Source organism: Cydia pomonella, chromosome 1 (assembly GCF_033807575.1).
Source record: "Cydia pomonella isolate Wapato2018A chromosome 1, ilCydPomo1, whole genome shotgun sequence".
NCBI classification, from domain to species: Eukaryota; Metazoa; Arthropoda; class Insecta; order Lepidoptera; family Tortricidae; genus Cydia; species Cydia pomonella.
Window position 1 is genome coordinate 22,287,822 of NC_084703.1, and position 22,635 is coordinate 22,310,456.

A 22,635-nucleotide genomic window follows, 5' to 3' on the forward strand; every position below is an offset into this window, starting at 1 on the left:
TAGACTTTTTTGTCGATGGGTATGGCTGCCATGTTTGGATTTATGACATTTAAAAGGGGATCCTAAGGCAGAGAGTAGTTTTACCTGTACGATTTTGATTCTTCTACTGGACGCAAGATGGAGTTAGCTGCCAAATTCCGATCAGGCTGACGCAACTAGGAAGAAAAAAGTTTTGTATGGAATTTGTTTCGCAAATCATTGCCAACGAAGAAAAAGAAAACGTCAGTGCTATTTATTCTGTCAAGTTTACATCAAGTCTACTGTCAGCCTAATTGCTTTGTTTGTTTTGAAGGCTTCAATGTTTTGTTCGGGTATTTCGTGTAATTTCTTTATTATTTAGTGCAAAAATCGAAAATAGTCAGCCGTGATCAGAGTAAAGAGCGAGTTTGTTACAATGCCAGCGAGAAAACGGTTTACTAAGTGTGAAATATGTTGCAACCGAGCCACTCGAGAAAATCACGAAAAAAGGGGTTTTATGGCGAAATTTCCCTTGGATGTAGACTGGTAAGTATTGCTTTAGATACTTTTGACCTTATTTTGGGTCAGCAGGCTATAAACACATCGAAAATTAGATATTTTACATTATTTTTCGTTGTGAACTAGGGATGTGCTATAACTATCGATAACTTTAGTTTTATTTGTATATCAGTGTAAATAATTAAATTAAATATGTGAAATTTCCTTAGAACTAGCATGCAATATGACCATAATTAATTCGTCGAAGATTAATAATGCATAAATTATCTATTACTTATGCATTAATGGTCATTAGTTAACATATTTTTTTTATCTAGTGATTATTTAATATATTAACCTAAAATGTAAGAAAATTAATCTCTGTTTTTATGATAAATAAAGAAATATTATAGGACATTATTACACAAACTGACTTAGTACTAAAGTATGAATGGCATGTGTTGTGGGTACTTAGACAACGATATATATATATATATACCCACAACACATGCCATTCATACTTTAGTACTAAGTCAGTTTGTGCAATAATGTATATATATATCTACATAGACCTAATTTATAAGTATTTATAAATACATAGAAAATACCCATGTCTCAGGAACAAATATTCATGCTCATCACACTAATAAATGCCCGTTCCAGGATTTGAACCTGGGACCATCGGCTTCATAGGCAGGGTCGCTGCCAACAAGGCCAGACCCGTTCTCATGATTAACAGACATATAAATACATAAAATTAAAGCATTGATAAAGGGTTGTTGATAACTGGATGCCGAAAAACATGATTTATAGATGCATATTAGCGCGAAATAATCAGTTGATCATCTCATTAGCAAACACATGGAATATAAACTGTAGATAAAGTCATGTTTTTCCAAGGCTGTATGTTTTCAGATGCAGGCAGTGGGCCAAATTTGTTGGGAACGAAGACCTGATACATCTTCCCATAGAAAAGTTACATTTATTCAAACATGTATGTGCACATAATTATGAAAATCAAGCATTTAATAAAATAAAAAAACACGACTTAAAAACTGTATTAAAATAATTCGGGTCCACATTAAGCCCGACCAGATAGTAGTCCAATTAAGAACTATCCACTATATAACATACAACTTAAATGTGGACTCGATGCTGACCTGATTTCGAGTACAAAATTTGTAAACAGGAGCCTATGTTTCAACCCTCCCCATTTTATCGATATCGATAAGAATCGTAAGCGTGCAGCGTACTATACTATTTAAATCGCTTATGTTGGTACTATGGTTCTTTGACAGTTCTTTGTCGTACATATTGGTAATGATTTGCGAAACAAACTGATTCCACTCGCTAGTATGGAAGTCCCGTCTCTTAAAACGTAGTGATTATATGCTCTTTGACAATGACATGCAGTTGCGTCGATGTAGATCTATCATAAAACGTACATGTGACGCATGTGACAATTGTCCAGGATGAAAGAACTATCTTGACAATTAACATAAAGCAATACAATACCACAAAATGTCAACAAGAAAACAGATTTATTATAAAAATACGAATTATATACAAAGCTTCATTTTAAAACCAATGGTCGTGGGTTCTAACCCCGGCTCTTAACAATGTGCATCTTGTAACATGTACCGATTGCTTTTCAGTAAAGTAAAATATATTATCATGAGGAAGATGGAGTAGCCCCAATAAGGTATATTTTCCCCACTGGGTTAGAAGGTCAGATAGTAGTGAGACAGGGAGATATAGTGAAGAATGCGGAAAAACAAGCATTTATTGTAAGCAACAGCATGCTCAAAGCCCCCTGTGAGTCAGAATCTGTTAAATTCAGGCTTAAGACGAAACAGGAGCTGAGCCCGTACACAAATTTGATATTTTTAGGTAAAAGGTAAAAAATATCGCAGTCGCGCTGACGAGTGTGGCACCCCGTACCTAGCTAGAGACTATCCCTTGTGTGTGTACCAACAAACCAAATTTTAGACAAATATGATACGTCTTCTTCTTCTTTGTCGTTGTACTCTTTGCAGAGCGTCGTGGTCAACTGCTGATATCAGGCGCAGATGTTGCTTGCCGTACGATTTCTCGCCATTTTTCGCGGTTGGGGGCCATTCTGGCAAATGCGTTCAGGGGACCCTTCATGGCAGATTTGATTTGGTCAGTCCATCGCATAGGTGGCCTTTTGCGTGGTCTTTTTCCGTTTGCTCTACCCTGCACCACTAGACGCTCTATGGAGTCGTTGTTCCTCCTCGAGACGTGACCGAAAAAACTGAGTATGCGGGTCTTTACGAGAGTCGAAAGGCGCTGCTTGATACGGAGTTCTTTAAGGATGGAGACATTAGTCCGAAACTCGGTCCAGAATATCCCCAGCATTTTCCTCCAGCACCATATTTCTAGGGCGTCTATCGTCTTTTCCTCTGTCTTTCGGATAGTCCAGGTCTCCGCAGCGTATAAGAATATAGGAAAAACGAGGGCCCGTACAAGCCAAACCTTCGTGGTGTTTGTGACGTTTCGGTGATACGTAGCCTATACGTAAAAACTAGCCAAGACAAATCCTTTATAATTTCAGGATTTTCTACACAGCACAGAACATGGCACCCATATAGATCTCAATTCCGTTGTCGGCGAGTCAACAACGACACATATTCTTAATATTGAACTTAATTGGCTCTCATTTCACATTTATGTTTTAAATTAATTATAGGCATAGACATACCATATCCTATTGTAAGTACAAAGTTTCAGAGCAATCTAGCAAGTCATTTTAAAATGAGAGCGTAACTACATTTGTATGGAGAACCGAATTTGCTGCGGACGCACAATGTAGCATAATCGGATTAGGACCAACCTCGAAATCTCTGTAACAGTCATGAAATTTATTATGTATATAAATTAAAGGCCCCTTTTTCATGCCCAAACCATTTAACATTTGGGGACCTCGAGGAATCCGAGCCATCTTGGAAAATGTGTACCATCAATACAACAGTCAACATTAAAACTTATTAAATTCTTCACAAAAAAGTCCTCGATATCTTTGCAGAACAATACATCTTGTTATAGAGAATACTTGCTGAATGTAAGTTTAACGCTTATACACTTCCAGGGGACATTCTCTTAAAAGGAAACTCGGAGGAATATGAATTCTATTTTTAACTATACATTTGTACGTGGTCTACCCCAATATTAACATTTTACTCTACTGTGACTAAACCAGAAAGAAGGGTTATGGGTGTAAGTACTGATGATTCAGTACACCCAGTAGCTAGGTATTAGGATACTGGACGGATTTTTTTAAATGACGTATCGTTAGATTTCTCTTGCCATTCACAACCTACTTTTACTTGTTCTATTAAAGAAAAATCAATACAGCCGCCTTGAGAGGACTCCGAATATTAAATCATATTTTTTCTTCTAGCGCCTAAACTATTGAGCGGAGTACAGTAAAACAGACATCAGTAGATCCACAGTTAGTATACAAGTGCTATGCAATACAAAGTTACTAAAATTAACGTAAGAAAAAAGTTTAGGGCTAAATAATACGTCATTTAAAAAATCCGTCCAGTATCCTAAGGTACAGGGTGTCCTGAATCCTCAGTACTTATACCCATAACCCTACTTTCTGGTTAAGTTGCAGTCAAGTAAAATATTGATATTGGGGTAGATTATGTACAAATGTATAGTTAAAAGTGGAATTTTTATTCTTCCAAGTTTCCTATTAAGAGAATATCCCATGAAAGGGTATAAGGGCTAAATCTGGGTTTAGCAAGTATTTTTTACGGCAAGATCATTTTTTTCGCAAAGATGTCTAAAACTATTTTATGTAGAATTTTATAAGCTTGAATGTTGCCTTGCACGATTATTGAATAAAGAACGTTAGATTTAGAGTAAAACGCGAATTTCTCCTGGATGGTCCACATTTTCCAAGATGGCTGCGGTTCCTCGAGGTCCCCAAATGTCAAATGGTGTGGGCATGAAAAAGGGGCCTTTAAGGGGCGTATATACATACCAAATTTCATGACTGTTCAGACATTTCGAGTTTGGTCCTAATCCGACTGTGCTAATGCCACTATGTACGTAAACTGTAACTGTACTGCGGACTCAACCTTCACGTTATAATTTTTTAAGTATTAACGTTGACATAGTAACGAAAATAATAAACACGTCAATTGAAGTAAACAATATTATTATATGCAAGAAAATTTTGCAAAATAGGTACATTAATGATTAATATGTAAAACACCATTAATTATTGAATTAAAATGATGATTTTGTGTTAAAAAATATGAGACCAATTATACAGCCCGATTACACGGGCTACATATTAAAAATGATTATCATGGAAACAGTAAATATACACAGGTGAACAAAGTTATAGTAAAATAGGTGCATAATTTCAGAGCTTGCCTGGCCCACCTGTACCACCTACCATGACCACGGCCGTCTCCTACTATTATTTTTTTCTAATACCTATGGCCTTACTAGCGAATAGTATTCCATGTTCTTGATCCAGAATTTAAACCCTTAACTACATATTTGTGGCACTTGGGGTTGAATTTGAAACTCTAGGGCACTAGCGTGGCTCTATGAGAGCGCCTTATATAGGCTTCTGGTGACCAGAGGATCAGCATTGTTAACCAGCGCGGAAATGCACCCAGCCTTCTGGGCACCCTACCGAGCGACCAGAATATAGGGCAAATATTTTATGTATACGTTTTTGACTTAAGTGTTTTTATCATGTTTTATATTTAAACTTACAGATGTCGAACTACCAGCAAAGTTTTTGAAGAGATGTAGTTATTATATTTCCTGGTACCAAACTGATACAGGAAATTGGAACATCAGTAAATAATCTACACCGAAGATAATGAAATATAGTCACAATAGTCACATAATACTTCAATGTTTTATTTTATTAAAGAAATCGGTAAAAAAATGTGTTAACTGAAAAAGATACATTTTATTTTATTTGTAGTTGAATAACAAAATATGTATTTAATCTCCTTTTAACATAGGAATTCTCTTTGTGTAGGTACATATAAATATAATAGGTACTTAGGTCTTGGTAAGTAATATAGACAGTACAGTAGGTCTTATCTTAATAATTTGAGATCTCATACATGCGTTCCGATATATCTGATGGCGACTGTACATACAATGGGGTCGCGTATACGAGTACAAAGAGCATTAAAATAGTTGTTGATAGACCAAGTGAGCGAGCTACTATGGTACCTATCTTTATATCAATTTTATGCATTATGTAATAGCGCAATACAGAATTTTTTTTTTGACAAATGTAGTATTATTTTTATAGTAATAAAGGTTATTCATGAACCATCTCGTAATTTCAGAAAAACGGACTTTATCTCTAAATCATATGCCTTATATTTACAGATGTGTTAGGTTACAACTTGGTTCGTGAACGTGGTTTAGAAGCAACTTGAGACTGGGTGCGGAGTAAATTGCATCATTTTTTTTTACAATTTTGAGCGTTTATAGGAGAATATGTGGAGCGAGCATTATTCGATGTGTAGGTGTGGGTTCAACAAAAAGATCGCATGTCAATAGTTCTTTATTGTCGTTAAAATTCAATTAATAATCGCCTTTATCGACCATCAACTGTGTGGTCACTTTTTAATTGATTGACGTTGCCAGGTACAGTTTCACTACTCGCCGCCGCATTGTTCATAGCGCATTACTTATCCTATCGAATACAAGATGTCGCTGATTCCTGTAAACTTATGTTTAAAAAAAAAAGACGCTTTACTCTATGCCATATATTGTAGGAAAGGAAGGGTATTCCCTGTCGTACGTCAAAAAATCCAAGATGGTGCCCAAGCCCATGGACAAAAAAGTCTAGCAATAAAATCAACACTTGTCAAAATTTGACATTAGCAATCCACAGTCAGGTGACAATCAAATCAAACCGAACCACTTCGAGTTCAGAGCCATTTCAAACTTTATAGTATTAATAAACAAAGTTGATTTTTGTTTGATTATTTTTTCTATGAATGAGTTTTGATTGTTCCAAATGATAATATCCACAGTTGATAGAATCAACACTTGATACAATCAACATGCGATAGAATCAAGTGTTGATTTGATGTGGACGCGAAATTTGACAGTTGTGCATCTCGAATAAGGCCCCTTGTTTATAAGTCTACAAAAAATCATTCTCATTTTTTTGTTATCACCCGTTGGGTTGGGTAAATGTTTCCCTGCACTAAGTACAGTGTATATATATAATTATATTGTATACTTCACCATAAGTATAGACATTTATTTTACGAACTGTACGCAAATCAACATTCAGTTTAGAGATACAGTATATTTCAACTCGTTAATGAAATAGTCACGCAGTGAACAGAGCTACGAGTCGATACGTAACTATTTGGACTTCGGTCAAGGGACAGTAGCAATCTTGCATCGGTATTAAATAGTAATACAGCCACTGGTTTGCTACAGGGGTATGTATTTATTATTAAATTAAGTTTTACCTGTTCAAATTATTCATCTCTGGTTACAAACCTTCAGTCGGCTCCTATAAAACGTTGTCTGGGCTTTATAGTTTTACTGATGACGCGAAATGCTTCCCAAAAATAAATTCATGCTCAATCTTATATTTAGCGCGCTTGCACGCACCACAACGCTTCGCCCAGTTGAACTGAGATTTTGTACAGGTCACAGATCTCTTTTTATATGAAAAAAAAAAACATAATCAACATTTAGTGAATCCACGCAAAAGTAAACAAACACCAAGGATGGTGGTTCGGTAGTGAAAGTGCTCGGATTGAATCAAGGTAAAGCCGCGGCAGTAGTCCAAAATAATTTGTTACACTGCACGCTACTTATTCACACCTATTTCCACACGAACCCACGCAAATTCAACGTGTTTTCATTTGCAGAGGCTCAGTCTCAAACGAAATGTAGTGTTCTTAGTTTAACGGTGAAAAGTGGAAACTTTGCTGGGTCCGCAAACAAACTATTAAGTAACTCTGTTACTATCACGATCAAACCACAATCTACTTAGTTGTTCTTATCCAGCAAAGCTTCACTTATGTGTTTTGTGAATATCTTTGATATTTAACTATTATACATATGGAATCTAAATTGTCGCCAGATAAAGAGAAAAAGGGAAATTCGCGAGAGCCAATAAATGAATACCAATGGGACGACTTGCGAAGAGATCGTGAATTGGGACATTACCCCTGGACACATCTTCTGAAGCCGCCATTAGAAGGCGAAATTACCGCAGAGGATATCATAAGAGAAACAACACCACGAAGAAGTATGTCTCGTGAATTCTCACGTTCACGAACCCATTCGCCTGTTGATGGAGGTGGTCAAAAGATTCTTAACCTTGACTCTTCGCCTGGAAGCAGCCGTAAACACGGCGATGAAGGGGAAGATGAAGGCGTGCACATACCAAACTTTTCAAAAGAAGTATCTTTAGATTCTGAGGATGATGCAGTCAATCAAGCAATGAATGCTTTCATATGTAGACAGTCAGAAAGTCCATCAAATTCTCATTTAGAAGCCCCTATTAGTGCGCCTAAAAATGTTTCCCCAAAAGGAATTCTAAAACGACGAGTACCAGACGTTTATATTGGGGTCACAGAAACCAGAGAAAAAACAAAATGTTGCCATCCCTTAGTAAATAAAATCAAACATTTGGCTGACAAAACTCTGAACAAACTTGAGAAGCATGAAGGCGAAAAATCTCCATTACCTAAGCGTAAAAAACATAAAGAAGGACAGGAAATAAGGCAGTTAAAATCTTCTCCGGGAGCAGTGCGGAGACAAAAATTTAGCGCAATTAAACTTGGCGATTCAGACGAAATGAGTAAAACAATGAGTGTCGATACCCCTCCTCCAAGAAAAAAGAAAGAACATATTTACGAGGACATAGAAGAATCAAAAAGTCAAGATCGAGACAAATCCCTTCATTTTTCTCCCGATATAGAAACAGAACGTGAATGTAACAATAAAGAAAATGAGAGCTTTTTAGAAAGAAAATCTTTAGCTTCACAGGACCCTAGTTTAGTAATGGAAGATGAAGCTTCCTTAACATCGGATGAACATGTAATGGAAAAATTGCATAAAATAAGAGATTCAAATAAAGAAGCTGTAATTTTAGACGAAGAAATGGATCCAGATGAGCCTAATGTCGATGAAATATTTCAAAATCAGTTAGAAGAGACAAGACCAAAGAACGATTCACCCAACATCACCATTACAGAAATTTTTGACGATGACATATTAGAATCAAGTCATGAACAAGCTCCAGTGCCTATTGAATCTTCTCCTACTCCGAGCCCGCAAATAAAATTGAATAAAAAAAATGGCGTTGAAATTTTTGAGAAGGAATGGTCTAAAACCTCCAGGTAACTATATATATATATTATATTTCATATAATAATTTACATTGTATCCTATTTATAATTTTTCTTTTGCTGCATACGTAATTGTGACATAACAGCTGTTTCGACACATGCAAAGCGAACGCGCTCGCTCCTTACGGTTTGTTATATATAGATTCGGCCGAACAGTCTTCCTGCACATTAGTTTAGCTCTTTGAAATTGTCATCAGTGATCCGTGCTCGCGGCTGCTTTCACGCCAGTGATTAGTTCATTTACTGCCTGGTTTTCATAAACGCGTAATGAGTCACTGCCGGTCAACAAATGCCGGTTTAACTTATTTGGTTTTCTTGAAGTCGATGACTAGATATGAACTTCTGCAATATTATTGTCGGTAGTTTATAGTAATGAGTAACCTTCGGAGATGGACATCAGAGGGAGGGACTCCTTTAGAAAAACCTGTGAGGCCTACAAGAGAGGGTAGTGTTCATGTTTATACACCTGACGTACGATGTGCTTGTCAGTTTTTCCAAAGTGATTCTTTACTACCTGAACGGGTAAATCCTATCGGAACCAGGCCGACGTCGCGAGCGAGTAATTTCATTTCAAATGAAAGGTAAGTCTACTGGCGTAAGGTTTTATATAGCATTGCGGTCATAATAATTTATGTCCGTTTAGTACATTTAAAATAATATTAAATGGATTTCGCCCGGTGACGGCTGCGGCTAAAACGAGCGCCGATCGTTGGCCTAATTATGACTCAAGAGACGTGTGTGCGTAGACAACGTTATATAAATATAACTGGAACCGTTTGCGATGAAGTATGATTATTGCGATTTAACTGTGTTACTCCTGCTATGCGAATAATACATTTTCTACCATAGGTTTTAATACCATGCGAATCAACATTATTTTGTTATCGATATTATACCTAGTATGATACATAATATGTGTATTATTTAATTTTCAGTGATCACGAATATGAAATCATCGAGAAACCGCCTCCGAATATTGTTTTTATGCCACCCGATGCTGAAACGAAGCCTTCTTTGGTGAAAACTGATGATGAATTATCTAGTACTACATCTTTGGAACGTAAATATTTACAACACCCTTCAGATGAAGAAGAACAACACGATGATAAGGAAAATGAAGGCATTCTAAACGCTGAATTACTTCAAAAGGATATCGAAGAAAGATACTTTGTTAATACGCCATCTACTATGTCACGAACTGAATGTGAAATTAGTACAAGTCAAGTAGACTCTTCAGCTTTAGAAAATTTACCTTTAAAACGTGACAGTCGTCAAAATACTGACGGCATTGACGTAAAAATACAACAACGTATCAAGGAAGGCGCTGGAAAATTAAAATCGCAGGCTGGTAAATTAAAAACAAAATTGCAAAGTATGAAAATACCGGAAAAACCAAAAATGAATATGCCTGAACGTCCAAAATTTAAAATGCCTGAGCGTCCGAAGTTCACTTTACCTGATAGACCCAAGTTTACTTTGCCCGATAAAAGAAAATTTAGCCTACCGGACCGGCCAAAGTTCAAAAAGATAAACTTGTCTGAAAAACTATCCTTTGGAGATAAAAAGAAATTTACTCTACCTGAAAGACCAAAATTCAATGTTCCTGATTTTCCTAAATTTAAAATGCCTGACAAAGCAAAAATTAATTTTCCAAGCTTAGGGAGAAGAAAGTCAAGTAAACCGGAAGCATCGATTACTGGTTCAACTCCAGATGTAAGAAATACACCCCCAGTTGAATTCGAGGCTAAAACCTATCCTAGGTTATTTAACAGAAAAAATAAAAAGGAATTACCTAAAACCTCATCATCTCCTGATTTAGATAGAGAGGAAACCCCACCTGCGACTTTTACATTTACTCGAATGAAAAAACAACCAACACAAGTTGCATCTTATATTCCAGACAGTCCTAGTGAACCACGAGAATATGGCACCACTGACAGTTTTGATGCAGATGTTGATGAAAGACGACAGTTTGAAACTACATACGACTTTGACAAATTAGATTCTCAGTATATTCAAGATGAAGAGCAACTATCGCACTTAAACGACAATACCGCAGATTTATCGACAGAACAACATTCACCGGTAAAAGAAGAATACTCTCATGTTATAAACGAAATAAACAATGACGAATTTTTTGTACGACCGCGAGGGATATCTCGTGAAAATATTCAAGTAAGAGAATACTTGAGTGACGAAATACGACAAGCCTTCAAAATTCCAAAAAACGCGCTAGCTTTGATGGGTAGTAATTCCGGCGTTAACGATGAAAATATTTATGCCAATGAACCAGAAGCTGACCCGGAGCTTATGCTAGATGATGATATGCGTTATTCAACGGAGGACTTAAACGATAGAGATGACGGCTATTACACATTCCCACCTGTACGTCCGTCACGAGCTAAAAGAAAGAAAAAGGAAGAAGAAATCGATACCGTTCAGTATATTGACGAGCACATGACAAATGATATGCAATTCAGGGAAATTGAGTTAGGTATATGTGATGACCAGGAACAACTTCATTCAAATAACAATGTGCAAGCCAATGAGCCGATTGAAATGGATACTCAACATAGCTTCGGTCCTTCCAATGAGTTACGTTCTATTCACGAATATGCCAACGATGACGTGATACAATATCCAGAGGATATACCAATCCAGTCACAAACTTTGCCAATGCCACCCCAACGAAAAAAGAAATTCGGCAAGCGGGACTTACGACATTCATCGCTGAATGATTTTAAAGATATCCCAACAACCGAATTATGGAACGAGTCCCCATTGCAAAATGAAGACGTGAGTATTTACTTTAAAAATTAATATTTACAACAAATTCATATTTAAGTACCATTATTCTATTAATCGGTTTTAATTTATTTTTTAGTACAATTGACTCACTTAACATTACCAAAGATTTAGTTATTAACAAAGATAATTGATTGTAATAGAGATGGTTTCAATTTATTTTTTAGCACAATTGACTCACTTGACATTAACAAAAATTTAGTTATTAACAAAGATAGTTGATTGTAATAGAAAGGTAAAGTCTAAGTAAATAACCGGCCAAGAGCATGTCGGGCCACGCTCAATGTAGGGTTCCTTAGTTACTCTTCCGTCACAATAAGCTAAACTGGAGCTTAAAGTATAGTAAATTGTTAGCCAAGGGATGAAACGGTACCTTTCACCCGAGTTAAACAAATAGGCAAATTTGCAAAATCACAGTACCTAATTAAAGTAAGTTGCGATAACTCAAAAACAGCTAAACTGATCATGTCCGCTATAGTTTTCATTTAATGTATTTCTTAAGCTCTACTTCCACGATTTTTTTTCATATTTTTTGGACCTATGGTTCAAAAGTTAGAGGGGGGGACACATTTTTTATTATTTCGGAGCGATTATCTCCGAATAAATTCACTTTATCAAAAAATGTTTCTTGAAAACCCCTATTATTTTGAAAGACCTTTCCAACAATACCCCACACTCTAGGGTTGAAGCGAAAAAAAAATTTCACCCCCACTTTACTTGTAGGGGAGGTACCCTAAAAAAATTAAATTTTTAGATTTTATTGTACGACTTTGTCGGCTTTATTGATTTATATATCCATGCCAAATTTCAGCTTTCTAGCACTAACGACCACGGAGCAAAGCCTCGGATAGACAGACAGACAGACAGACGGACATGGCGAAACTATAACTAGTTGACTACGGAACCCTAAAAACGTGCCCCTTAGCATGACGTCCAAAACAGATAGCGCTGTACTGCGCCATAGTTTTGCGGCATAGATGGTAGAATCGTAATAGATGTGCTATACTACATTTATGTCAGTGGCTATACCGCGTGCGCCCGTGGGGGATAAAACATAAGCAATTTGACAAAATTACAAACACATTTTAACAATCCTGACAACATACCAAAAACAACGGCACCAATCATGAGCTATTTAAGAGAAATTTGGAGCATTTTTGATATTTCTCAGACACCTGCAAAATGCCTATCGCTCTATGTGTTAAAAATGGAATGTCCTATTCGTCCTTTATGTTTTAGACGAATTTAATTATAGATATATTTGACGACCAGTTTGGCCTAGTGGGTAGTGACCCTGCCTACGAAGCCGATGGTCCCGGGTTCAAATCCTGGTAAGGGCATTTATTCGTGTGATGAGCATGGATATTTGTTCCTGAGTCATGGGTGTTTTCTATGTATTTAAGTATTTATAAATATTTATATATTATATATATCGTTGTCTAAGTACCCTCAACACAAGCCTTATTGAGCTTACTGTGGGACTTAGTCAATTTGTGTACTAATGTCCTATAATATTTATTTATTTATTATTTATACATACTGCAATTGGCTTCAATATTATTATTATTAACAGTCATGGGATGTATGACGCCAATCAATTTAAATCTAACAAAAATCAATGAAAATGGCTCTTGTTTATGGTAAAATGTTGCCAGTGTTTAATAAAAAAGCGACCAAGTGCGAGTCGGACTCGCCCATGAAGGGTTCCGTACCATTTATGACGTATTAAAAAAAACTACTTACTAGATCTCGTTCAAACCAATTTTGGGTGGAAGTTTGCATGGTAATGTATATCGTATATTTTTTTTTAGATTTATCATTCTGTTATTTTAGAAGTTACAGGGGGAGGGGCACACATTTTACCACTTTGGAAATGTCTCTCGCGCAAACTATTCAGTTTTGGAAAAAAATGATATTAGAAACCTCAATATTATTTTTAAAGACCTATCCATAGATATCCCACACGTATGGGTTGGCGAAAAAAACAAAAAAAATATGACGTATTAAAAAAAAACTACTTACTATATTTCGTTCAAACCAATATAAACCTTAATATTAATTTATAAGACCTATCCATAGATACCCCACACGTATGGGTTTTGATGAAAATTTTTGTTTGAGTTTCAGTTCTAAGTATGGGGAACCCCCAAAATTTATTGTTTTTTCTATTTTTGTATGAAAATCTTAATGCGGTTCATAGAATACATCTACTTACCAAGTTTGAACAGTATAGTTCCTATAGTTTCGGAAAAAAGTGGCTGTAACATAACCGGACAGACAGATGGACATGACGAATCTATAAAGGTTCCGTTTTTTGCCATTTGGCTACGGAACCCTAAAAACTGATGATAAAGACAAAGACTTATTTCACAGGATTAGTCAATACCATCCCATTACTGGTGAACAGAGTTACCGAAAAACATAGAGGTACAATAATATAAAGATGAATTGGGGGAGGGGGGAGATGACCGAACGAGATGCTCTTACGGAGCTTTTACTTTTCCTTTCTGCCTACTTCTAAAAAGTCCTAAGTGATGTTTTTTCTGTCCTAAGTCATGTCCGTCCGTTTGGCCGTTTATGTCACAACCACTTTTTTCCGAAACTATAAGAACTACACTGTTCAACCTTGGTAAGTAGATGTATTCTATGAACCACATTAAATTTTTCACACAAAAATAGAAAAAAAAAACATTAATTTTGGGGGTTCCTCATACTTAGAACTGAAGCTCAAATTTATTTTTTTATCAAACCCATACTTGTGTGATAGATAGGTCTTCAAAAATGATATTGAGGTTTCTAATATCATTTTTTTTCTAAACTGAATAGTTTGCGCGAGAGACACTTCCAAAGTGGTAAAATGTGTGTGTGTGTGTGTCCCTATAACTTCTAAAATAAGAGACTGATAAAATAAAATAAAAATATTTGATGTACATTACCATGCAAACTTCCACCGAAAATTGGTTTGAAAGAGATCTAGGAAGTAGTTTTTTTTAATACGTCATTAAATTAAATAAAAATTAATCAAGCCCTTACGTGTGGGGTATCTATGGACAAAAATATTAGAATGATAAAACTAAAAAAATATATGATATACATTACTATGCAAACTTCCACCGAAAAATGGTATGAACGAGATCTAGTAAGTAGTTTTTTGAAGTAAAAACTTCTTTAGCGGCGCTGTGCACTTTTTGTGATGGGGAAAAAATGTTAAACTCGCGTCAGGTGTCACGTGACCGTCAGATTAGATATTCGTCAGACGGATACGTGACATCATGGTGACGTGCAAATTGAATGTCATCGAAGCCTGGTTACTTTTGAAAAATCGTAGATCATTCAAGTGTGACATTTTATTTTCTACATAATCTAAGTGCTATCATAACGGTTAAAGAGGTTTAATCTTTGTTAATTGTGTTGTATTGTATCTTTGTGTTGTTGGGTGTCCATGATTGTATACTGTAGATACTCAAAATTTCTCCTTACCAAAGAGTTAAATAACAAAGAAGAATCGTAATTGTTTTACTTAATATGATGGTGAACTATTCATTAACATTTGCTGATTGTGTAGGCTATAGTCCTCTCACGTCTAATGAATTACTCAATATATGTTATATATTAACACTAAAATTCACATTTCAAAATATCTTCCAAACTCAGATTTATTTACGTAGGTATAATAGAGAATTTATTATCTCTTTTTATAAAACTGCTTCTCAATTTCACCAAAATATCAAAAATGCACAACGTTAATATTCAAGTTTTCACTTCTGCCGGCACTCCTGGAGTGCAACCCGTTGTTTTTTATAATACGTCATAAATGGAACCCTTCATGGGCGAGTCCGACTCGCACTTGGCCGCTTTTTTGTTTTTTGTTGTTGTGGGTAACAATGAACCCGACCAAATTACGTAGGTTGTTTTTGGTATGTTGTCAGGAATGTTAAAACCGATAAAACGTATTTTTAATTATGCCGCATTGCGTATGTTCTGTCCCTCAAGGGCGTACGTGGTATAGCACATATGGATACAATCCGTGCCATACCATCCATGCCAAATTGCAGCTTCCTAGCCCTAACGATCACGGAGCAAAGCCACGTACGGACAGATAGACGGACATGGCGAAACTATAATGGCTCCTAGTGGACTACGGAACCCTAAAAAGGCGGAAAATCATAAACTAATTCATTTGAACCTAAGTTCGGCCTAGTTTACCCTCTGAGTTGGAAGGTCAGATGGCTGCCGCTTTCGTAAAAACTAGTGCTTACGCCAATTCTCGGGATTAGTTGCCAAGGGCTCATGCATAAATCAAGTGAGGTTTTTTCAGCTAATTTTTTAAAACCCCATCCTCCTTTATAATACTTGGTGAAGTTCTTGACTACCCCTCCCGTCCCCAACATAACCTGACGTGTATTTTTTTGAAGATTTTTCATTCGACCTAATATAAAGATAAACAGTATTGTATATAATAAGGCTTGTTTATTTTTCTATTTTTGTTATGAACTTGATGTACTTATATTTATTATATGCGCTCCAAAATTTCGTAAAATACTCGCTATTTTGAAGTGCGAAGTGATGATTTATGTTTAACGAAACCAATGTGGTAGATATTTTTTCTTAATTTCGTTCAATGTAGAAAAATACACGTGAGGTCACATTATACCCTCCCTGCCCCAACGTGAAATTTGATGATGTGGATCTGATGATGATGATTTTTTGATGATAATGATGATGATATTTTGAAGGTAGTATGTGCACCGATTACTCCGACACCCGTGGTCCGATTTGAGTAATTATTTTTTTGTTTGAAAGGAGTTACCTCCAAGGTGGTCCCATAATGTTTTTGATTCTGATCTGATAATGGAATCCACGAGGAATTGAGGGAACTCCTCAATTTTTAAAGGCACATGTATGGTGATGCGACTGTATTCTTAAGCAGCTCAAGCATTTCCTCTCGAAAATTACCAACTTGATGTAGTGCAACTGTAGCCTTACCACGAGTTCGACTCTACATATTCACTAACGTGTTCGTAACTTACTTTCTATACATCTCGCTCGCACTAATAGGATTCCAGTACGAGCGAGATGCATAGAAAGAAAGTTACGCTAACGAATATGTCAGTGTCAAACTCGTGGTAAGGCTGTTTACTGATTATAAAGATCACGGGCGATATGTGGAACTTCCATCTTATAATTGGGTGTGTTATGATATTTGATGTAGGTAGTGTTGGAAATAAGAGGTGAGGGGTAGGTGTGAGAGGTTTACGACATAGACGGTGGTGGTGAAGGTAGGCGGGGGTCAGAGGTTGGGGGACTTGAGTCAGGGTTTGAGAGGTTAGGGGTTTAAAGGAGCGGTGAGTTGATGGGTTGGGGACTGGGGGGTTGAGAGTTGAGGAATCGGGGGGTAGGAGATGAGTGGTTGGGGGTTGGAAGTTGAGGAATTGGGGGTTAGGATTAGGAGTTAAATTGGTTTGGGGTTGAGAGGTTCGGGAATGGCGGTTGAAGGTTTGGTGGTTCAGGGTCAAGGCTTTCAGTGATCAGGGGTTGATGTGCTGTGAGGTTGAGCGATCGGAGGGTTGAGGGAAGATTTAGAGTAGTGGCAGGAACAATTTGCCAGGCGGTCTCAAGGAAAATCCTGACTATTTATTAAAGTTAACGAATTTATCGTAAAACGTGATTGTGATATTAATTCATGCATCATCTCATACTCATAAGCTCTTAACAATGCCTTAAACTAAAAATGGTAAAACAATAAAAACTTTTTATAAAAAAAGTAAACCGACTTCAAAAAGGATAAAATAAAATATAATCCTTTTTTAAGTATATGCGTAATCAACTGATGTTTGAAGTCGGTGCCAAACCAAATAGTAACAATACTGGTCAAAAATAATAAGCTTTATGTCTATAAATCACATTACAACTATAGTAATAGGTATTATAAACGTGGAATTAATTCTGTCTGTCCCTTTCTTACCTTTTCACGGCTAAACATCTGAATCAATTTAGGTAAAATTTGGCATGAAGGTAAAAATTTCAAGCCCTGTAGACGGTCCTTGAATTGTTTTATATTTTGAAATGATGTTCTCTGGATATGGGACTGGAAATAACGCTGAAAAAAATTAAAAAATACGACGGCAAATAAACGCATTGGATTTATACTAATATTCCGACAAACATAGTATGGACTGCGCTAAGAAGGTTCGACCGTGGGTTTTTAAGGACCTACAGAAACTATGTTCATTGCTGTCGTGTAAGGCAATCCAACGTATTGTAAATGCTTATATAGCCGCATCTTTATCGAGTCGCACCAAAATCATGGTATGCTTCAAAATTTGGCTTGGCACCGACTTCAAACATATCAGTTAGTTACGCATATACTTAAAAAAGGATCATATTTTATTTTATCCTTTTTGAAGTCGGTTTACTTTTTTTTGTAAAAATTTTTTATATTAATCGCGGGCAGAAGCTAGTTTGTATAAACATATATGTCACCGTAAAAACCCGTTTTAGTAGGAAGTACTTGGTAGACATGCAAATAAGAAGAAGTGCAGTCAGTAATAAGAACTTGTGTCACTAATTTTTTTAACAGTAACTTGTTACAACATTAAAATAACAGAACTTAAGGACCTTAGGAATGATATTTAACCATAAATGTATCAGTTTAATATACAAATCTACATACATATATACCTACCTATATATAAACAAAAATACTTCTTGTGTTTTTCAGATAATCGTGTATAGAACCGAACATGAATACGTTGTTCCTCAAACTGAGACCACAGCAACTGACCGTAGCCCACTACCGCCGCGACGAAACCGCTCGCGGAGTTCTCGGGGCACATCTCTCTGTGACGATGATCGGACATCTCATGGAGCAGAATCATTAACGATGGACACACATGCGCTTCCCACTGATTATATTGAATCTGATAAGCATGCTCGCCATGAAAGTCCAGGCTATGCTACCGTTGATAAAAGTGCTTCTGCGCCAAATAAAGGTGTTCGGCGATCCCTAAGTAAAACTCCACCTGTGAGACGTCGCAAAAGTCATAGTTCGGAGAGAAAATATTACACTGTTCAACCAGTAGATAAAAGCTTACCTGATCGTCCACCACGGAAAAAATCCTCAACGAGCCTTATGACTTTGGACAGCTTTTCTAAGCGTTCAGTAAGTGGTGATTTGACGCAATATGTCGAAATTGATGAACCACAACTTGATGAAGTTCACAAAGATTTAATCTCAGGTGAAGTAGTAAATAAAATGAAAGATAGACCGCTCCCACCACCACCAAGGCCACCCAGGGGGCCAAAACGAACAAAAAGTAATAAAAGCAGTTTTGAAGATCGATGTAATATTAATGTTGGACCAGAATCATTGACACTTACTGATAAGGGCATGAAAATTGATGATGTCGTAGAGATCGAGGTATCAACTCAGACAGATCCCCTTCCAGATGATATAGATTTTGAATTAGGGATGGAAGAAAATCTCGATTTTTCGATGTCAAGTTCCCTGAGAGATATTGTGAATGAAGAGCCTTATAGAAGTAAATCACATAGCAAAATAGGTGAAAGCCCTAGAATTTCCCGGCCTACATCGAGATCTGAAAAATCGTTCAAAATTTCGGACCCAAAAATTTCTGAATTATCAAAATCCAACATAGGCCGCACGTCTCCCACAGTAATTTTGGTAGAAAGGCGCGTTTCAAGTCCAACAAGAATAAACGAACGAGAAGAAATGTTAACTGAAGCGTCCCTAACAGTACAACATATTGACATCGATGAAGCCGATATTCCCGACGTACCTCCGCTTCCTAGGCCAAAAAGTGTGACAAACATTACTCGAACCTCTCGTAAAACAGTTCCTTCTAGTGATGATCAAGCTCTCGAAAGGGTCACTGAAGCAAGTAGAGATGTGCAACTGGATAACCTAGTAACGCAAAGATTACAGGTGAGAGATTTAGATGTGGGGCGACTTAATGTTTCAGAATTGCAAGCTAGTAAGATTTTAGTATCCGATATAGAAGGTATGACATTACAAGTAACTGAGTTAGATTCAAAATCAGGCCACATCTCAGTCAGTGGCATTGAATTTTCACAATCTGTAATTGATGAAATAGTTAAGAAATTTACTGAAATTTCAACAAGTGCAAGCGTACCACAAGCAGCGCATGAATTACCAAGACCAATGAGCAGAGAGGAACAAACACAAACCGATCAATCAGCCGGTGACACATTGGTCCCAGAAAGCAGTCAGCCCTCTACTGTTCAAACTTCGCCGCCACCACCGCCTCCTAAATATTCTAATGAAGAAGAAGCGACTGCACCTCCACAGAGACCCCCACCCCCAGATTTAACTCCTCTCTTGTATTCTTATCTTCAAGATATGACAATGCCTCCAGCTACTTATTACCATAGGCCTACAGCTTTGAGAGACAGACCCTTTACCGAATTTCACGATGCTCAACATCAATCGCCACCACCACCAACTCGGCGCGCGAAGCGTAGGCCTGCTGCCCCGCATTCTGAGTCCAGCTCTGACGAAGCCCTGACACGCCCGTCACCAAGGCGCATGCCTGCTCCAGTAAGACCACATGAACCGACGATAACTGAAGCGGGAGCTAATTTTCTGCGTGTTTGTCACAACTCTATTTCGAGAACTATAAGGAACATATTTAATTCCTTTGTCTCGTACATTAGCGGTACTGAAGATAAGAAGGATGTGCAAATGGCGCTAGTCATATTTTTGGTATTGATTGCTGGTTTGATAATGTTCGGTCTTAGCGATAGTCGCACGATTCATCACCACCACTGGGAGTTTTTCAATCCTCCTGACGGCAAACAATGATCAAACAACTGTACATAATTACTTATTACGTACAACGGCAGTCTTGGAATATTATTTCAGAAATGATACTGATTAAAGTTCCAGATACTTATATAATTATAAATACTTACATTATAATTATTACTTTAGTAAAGTCGTAGCATTTCGTTCAAATCAGACTTTCCAGCTTTCCACTACTTACTCAACCGAATGTTTAAGCGTTATTTAAGTATTTATTATAGCATTAACGATTAATTTAATTATAAAACTGTAAAAACGAATAAACAAGACATTTTACAGTACAACATATGACGTAACTTTCTCGCACTAGTGCGATAATTAGCACATTACGTAACTATGTCGAAAGTTTAAAGGGCCATATGTACTGTAAAACGTTGTACGTTACATGTGCGAATAGGTAATTCGCAGCGAGTGGCGAATAAATTAAAACATGACTGAAGGGAGTGTTTTAAATCGACACGAGTAGTTTTCGCACTTGTATCGTAATGTACTATAAAAAAAGGAGATTCAATGATAAGGACAAAAACTATTGCCTACAAAGGCCGACTTTTCAGTTAACAATATTAGTCAACTATCAACGTCTGTGGGATAGAGGGGGGTTTAAAAATAAGTATTATTTGTCTGTATAGTAATTAATAACTTTAAATATTTTTTACTAACTAAGGCAAACGACACATGTACGATAATTTATTTTAAACTTTCCAGATAAACCGTGGTGATTAGTGTCATGCTATAAAAAGGTTATATTCATCATGTACCCGTACATGTAAACCACGATAAAAGTTTCGCTGGGATTGTTACCATTAAAGCTTGACTCACCTTAGACCGGTCCGGGCCCGGGCCAGAGCTTCCGGCGCTTACATGGAAAGCCCCGAAAGCATCACGTGATCACCAGTTATCTTTTATCTGTCATAGAAAAGTAAGCGCAGGAAACTCCGGGCGGGCCCAGCCCGATCAAACGTGAGTCATCCTTTAAAAATAATAATTAAATAATTTTCACCATCAAAAGTATTATAACAGTGCTGGAATGGATTATTCAATTGAATACATAATCGTAATAAATAATGTTTTTGTCTAAGAGTCCACAGTTGTTTATCGATGTAAAAGTAGTGTGTCAGCTGATGTTTATGCATTTGTAAAGTTCTTTTTTGATGTGTATTTGTAAAAAAAAACAATAAAGTTATTAAAAATACTTTTTTTTTGTAATTTTTTGGGAGTAAGGAGATGTAAAAGTACTGCTAAAACCCGCATAATGCCCGGTTAAAACGTCTATTCCTGTGGCATTCTAATCCAGTTTTCGCATCCAGCGCCTGGAATGCTACTGGAATATATAAACTGGGGGCCTACCGCGAAAACCTAAATTCTCAAATTGCGGGGATCTTTCTCTTTTACTCTCACTAAGACGTAATTAGAGTGACCGAGAAAAATTTCCGCAATTGACGAACTTCGATTTTCACGGTTATAGCCCTGGCACTGGAATACAAAGCTGGGCACCGTTAATCCGTTGAAGCGTAACTAAAATTACGTTTTTTGTATTATTGCGATACTTGCAACAGTGATCTGCTTAAATGAATTGTTAGTTTGGGTTCAGGAAGTAATCAGTTTATTCGAAAACCCGGCCAAGAGCGTGTCAGACCACGCTCAGTGTGGGGTTCCGTATTTGCCTGTTCGTTACAACAGCCGTAACCCCATGACGTGAGGTCTTTCAATAATGTCTCCCCGTATTGTGATGAAGGACGGGCAAATACGGAACCCTACACTGAGCACGCTCTTGGCGGGTTTTTTTAACTTCCAGAACTCAAGCTAACAATGCATATAAGTAGATCACTGTCGCAAGTATCGCAACATTTAGCACAATAAGGGTCACTACCGTTTAGGCCAGACCGGTCGTGATGTATGCATGATGTATGCGTTCTTAGAGCTTGTGCACAAATCACGCGCGGTGATATTTGGTGAGGTTCTTGGCGGACAAATTATTTAAAGGAGAGGATATTATTTAATTTGATAAATTTAACAGCCGTTTATAATATTTTTACATAATTTTCAATCGTGGCTGAATGCCGAATAGGACTGTAGTGCCTTCGATGCCTAACCTGTCAAGAAATTAAAAAATGGCGGACGAATGTTTGATTTGTC

At 36.9% G+C, this 22,635-nt stretch overlaps 1 protein-coding gene across 3 annotated transcripts; it reads left to right on the plus strand.

Moving 5' to 3' along the window:
• Positions 1 to 6,780: 6,780 nt before the first annotated feature.
• LOC133517909 (uncharacterized) lies at positions 6,781 to 21,691 on the plus strand. 3 transcript variants are annotated; one of them, XM_061851408.1, is made up of 4 exons: positions 6,781 to 6,926; positions 7,580 to 8,843; positions 9,788 to 11,648; positions 18,379 to 21,691. In XM_061851408.1, exons 2-4 carry the CDS (start codon positions 7,750 to 7,752, stop codon positions 20,497 to 20,499), a joined length of 5,076 nt encoding a protein of 1,691 aa, XP_061707392.1. In that variant the 5' UTR covers positions 6,781 to 6,926; positions 7,580 to 7,749; the 3' UTR covers positions 20,500 to 21,691. The 3 variants fall into 3 exon arrangements, with proteins under 3 accessions (XP_061707392.1, XP_061707383.1, XP_061707376.1); XM_061851399.1 differs by lacking the exon at positions 6,781 to 6,926 and adding an exon at positions 7,100 to 7,259; XM_061851392.1 differs by lacking the exon at positions 6,781 to 6,926 and having other exon boundaries at positions 7,392 to 8,843.
• The last annotated feature ends 944 nt before the right edge of the window (positions 21,692 to 22,635 follow it).

Bases quoted from the DNA above. Each gene is read 5' to 3' on its own strand.
- LOC133517909 (XM_061851392.1), top strand. From the start codon at position 7,558: ATGGAATCTAAATTGTCGCCAGATAAAGAGAAAAAGGGAAATTCGCGA. The intron at 8,844-9,787 runs GTAACTATATAT...TTTAATTTTCAG, and splicing joins GAATGGTCTAAAACCTCCAG to TGATCACGAATATGAAATCA. The intron at 11,649-18,378 runs GTGAGTATTTAC...TGTGTTTTTCAG, and splicing joins CCCCATTGCAAAATGAAGAC to ATAATCGTGTATAGAACCGA.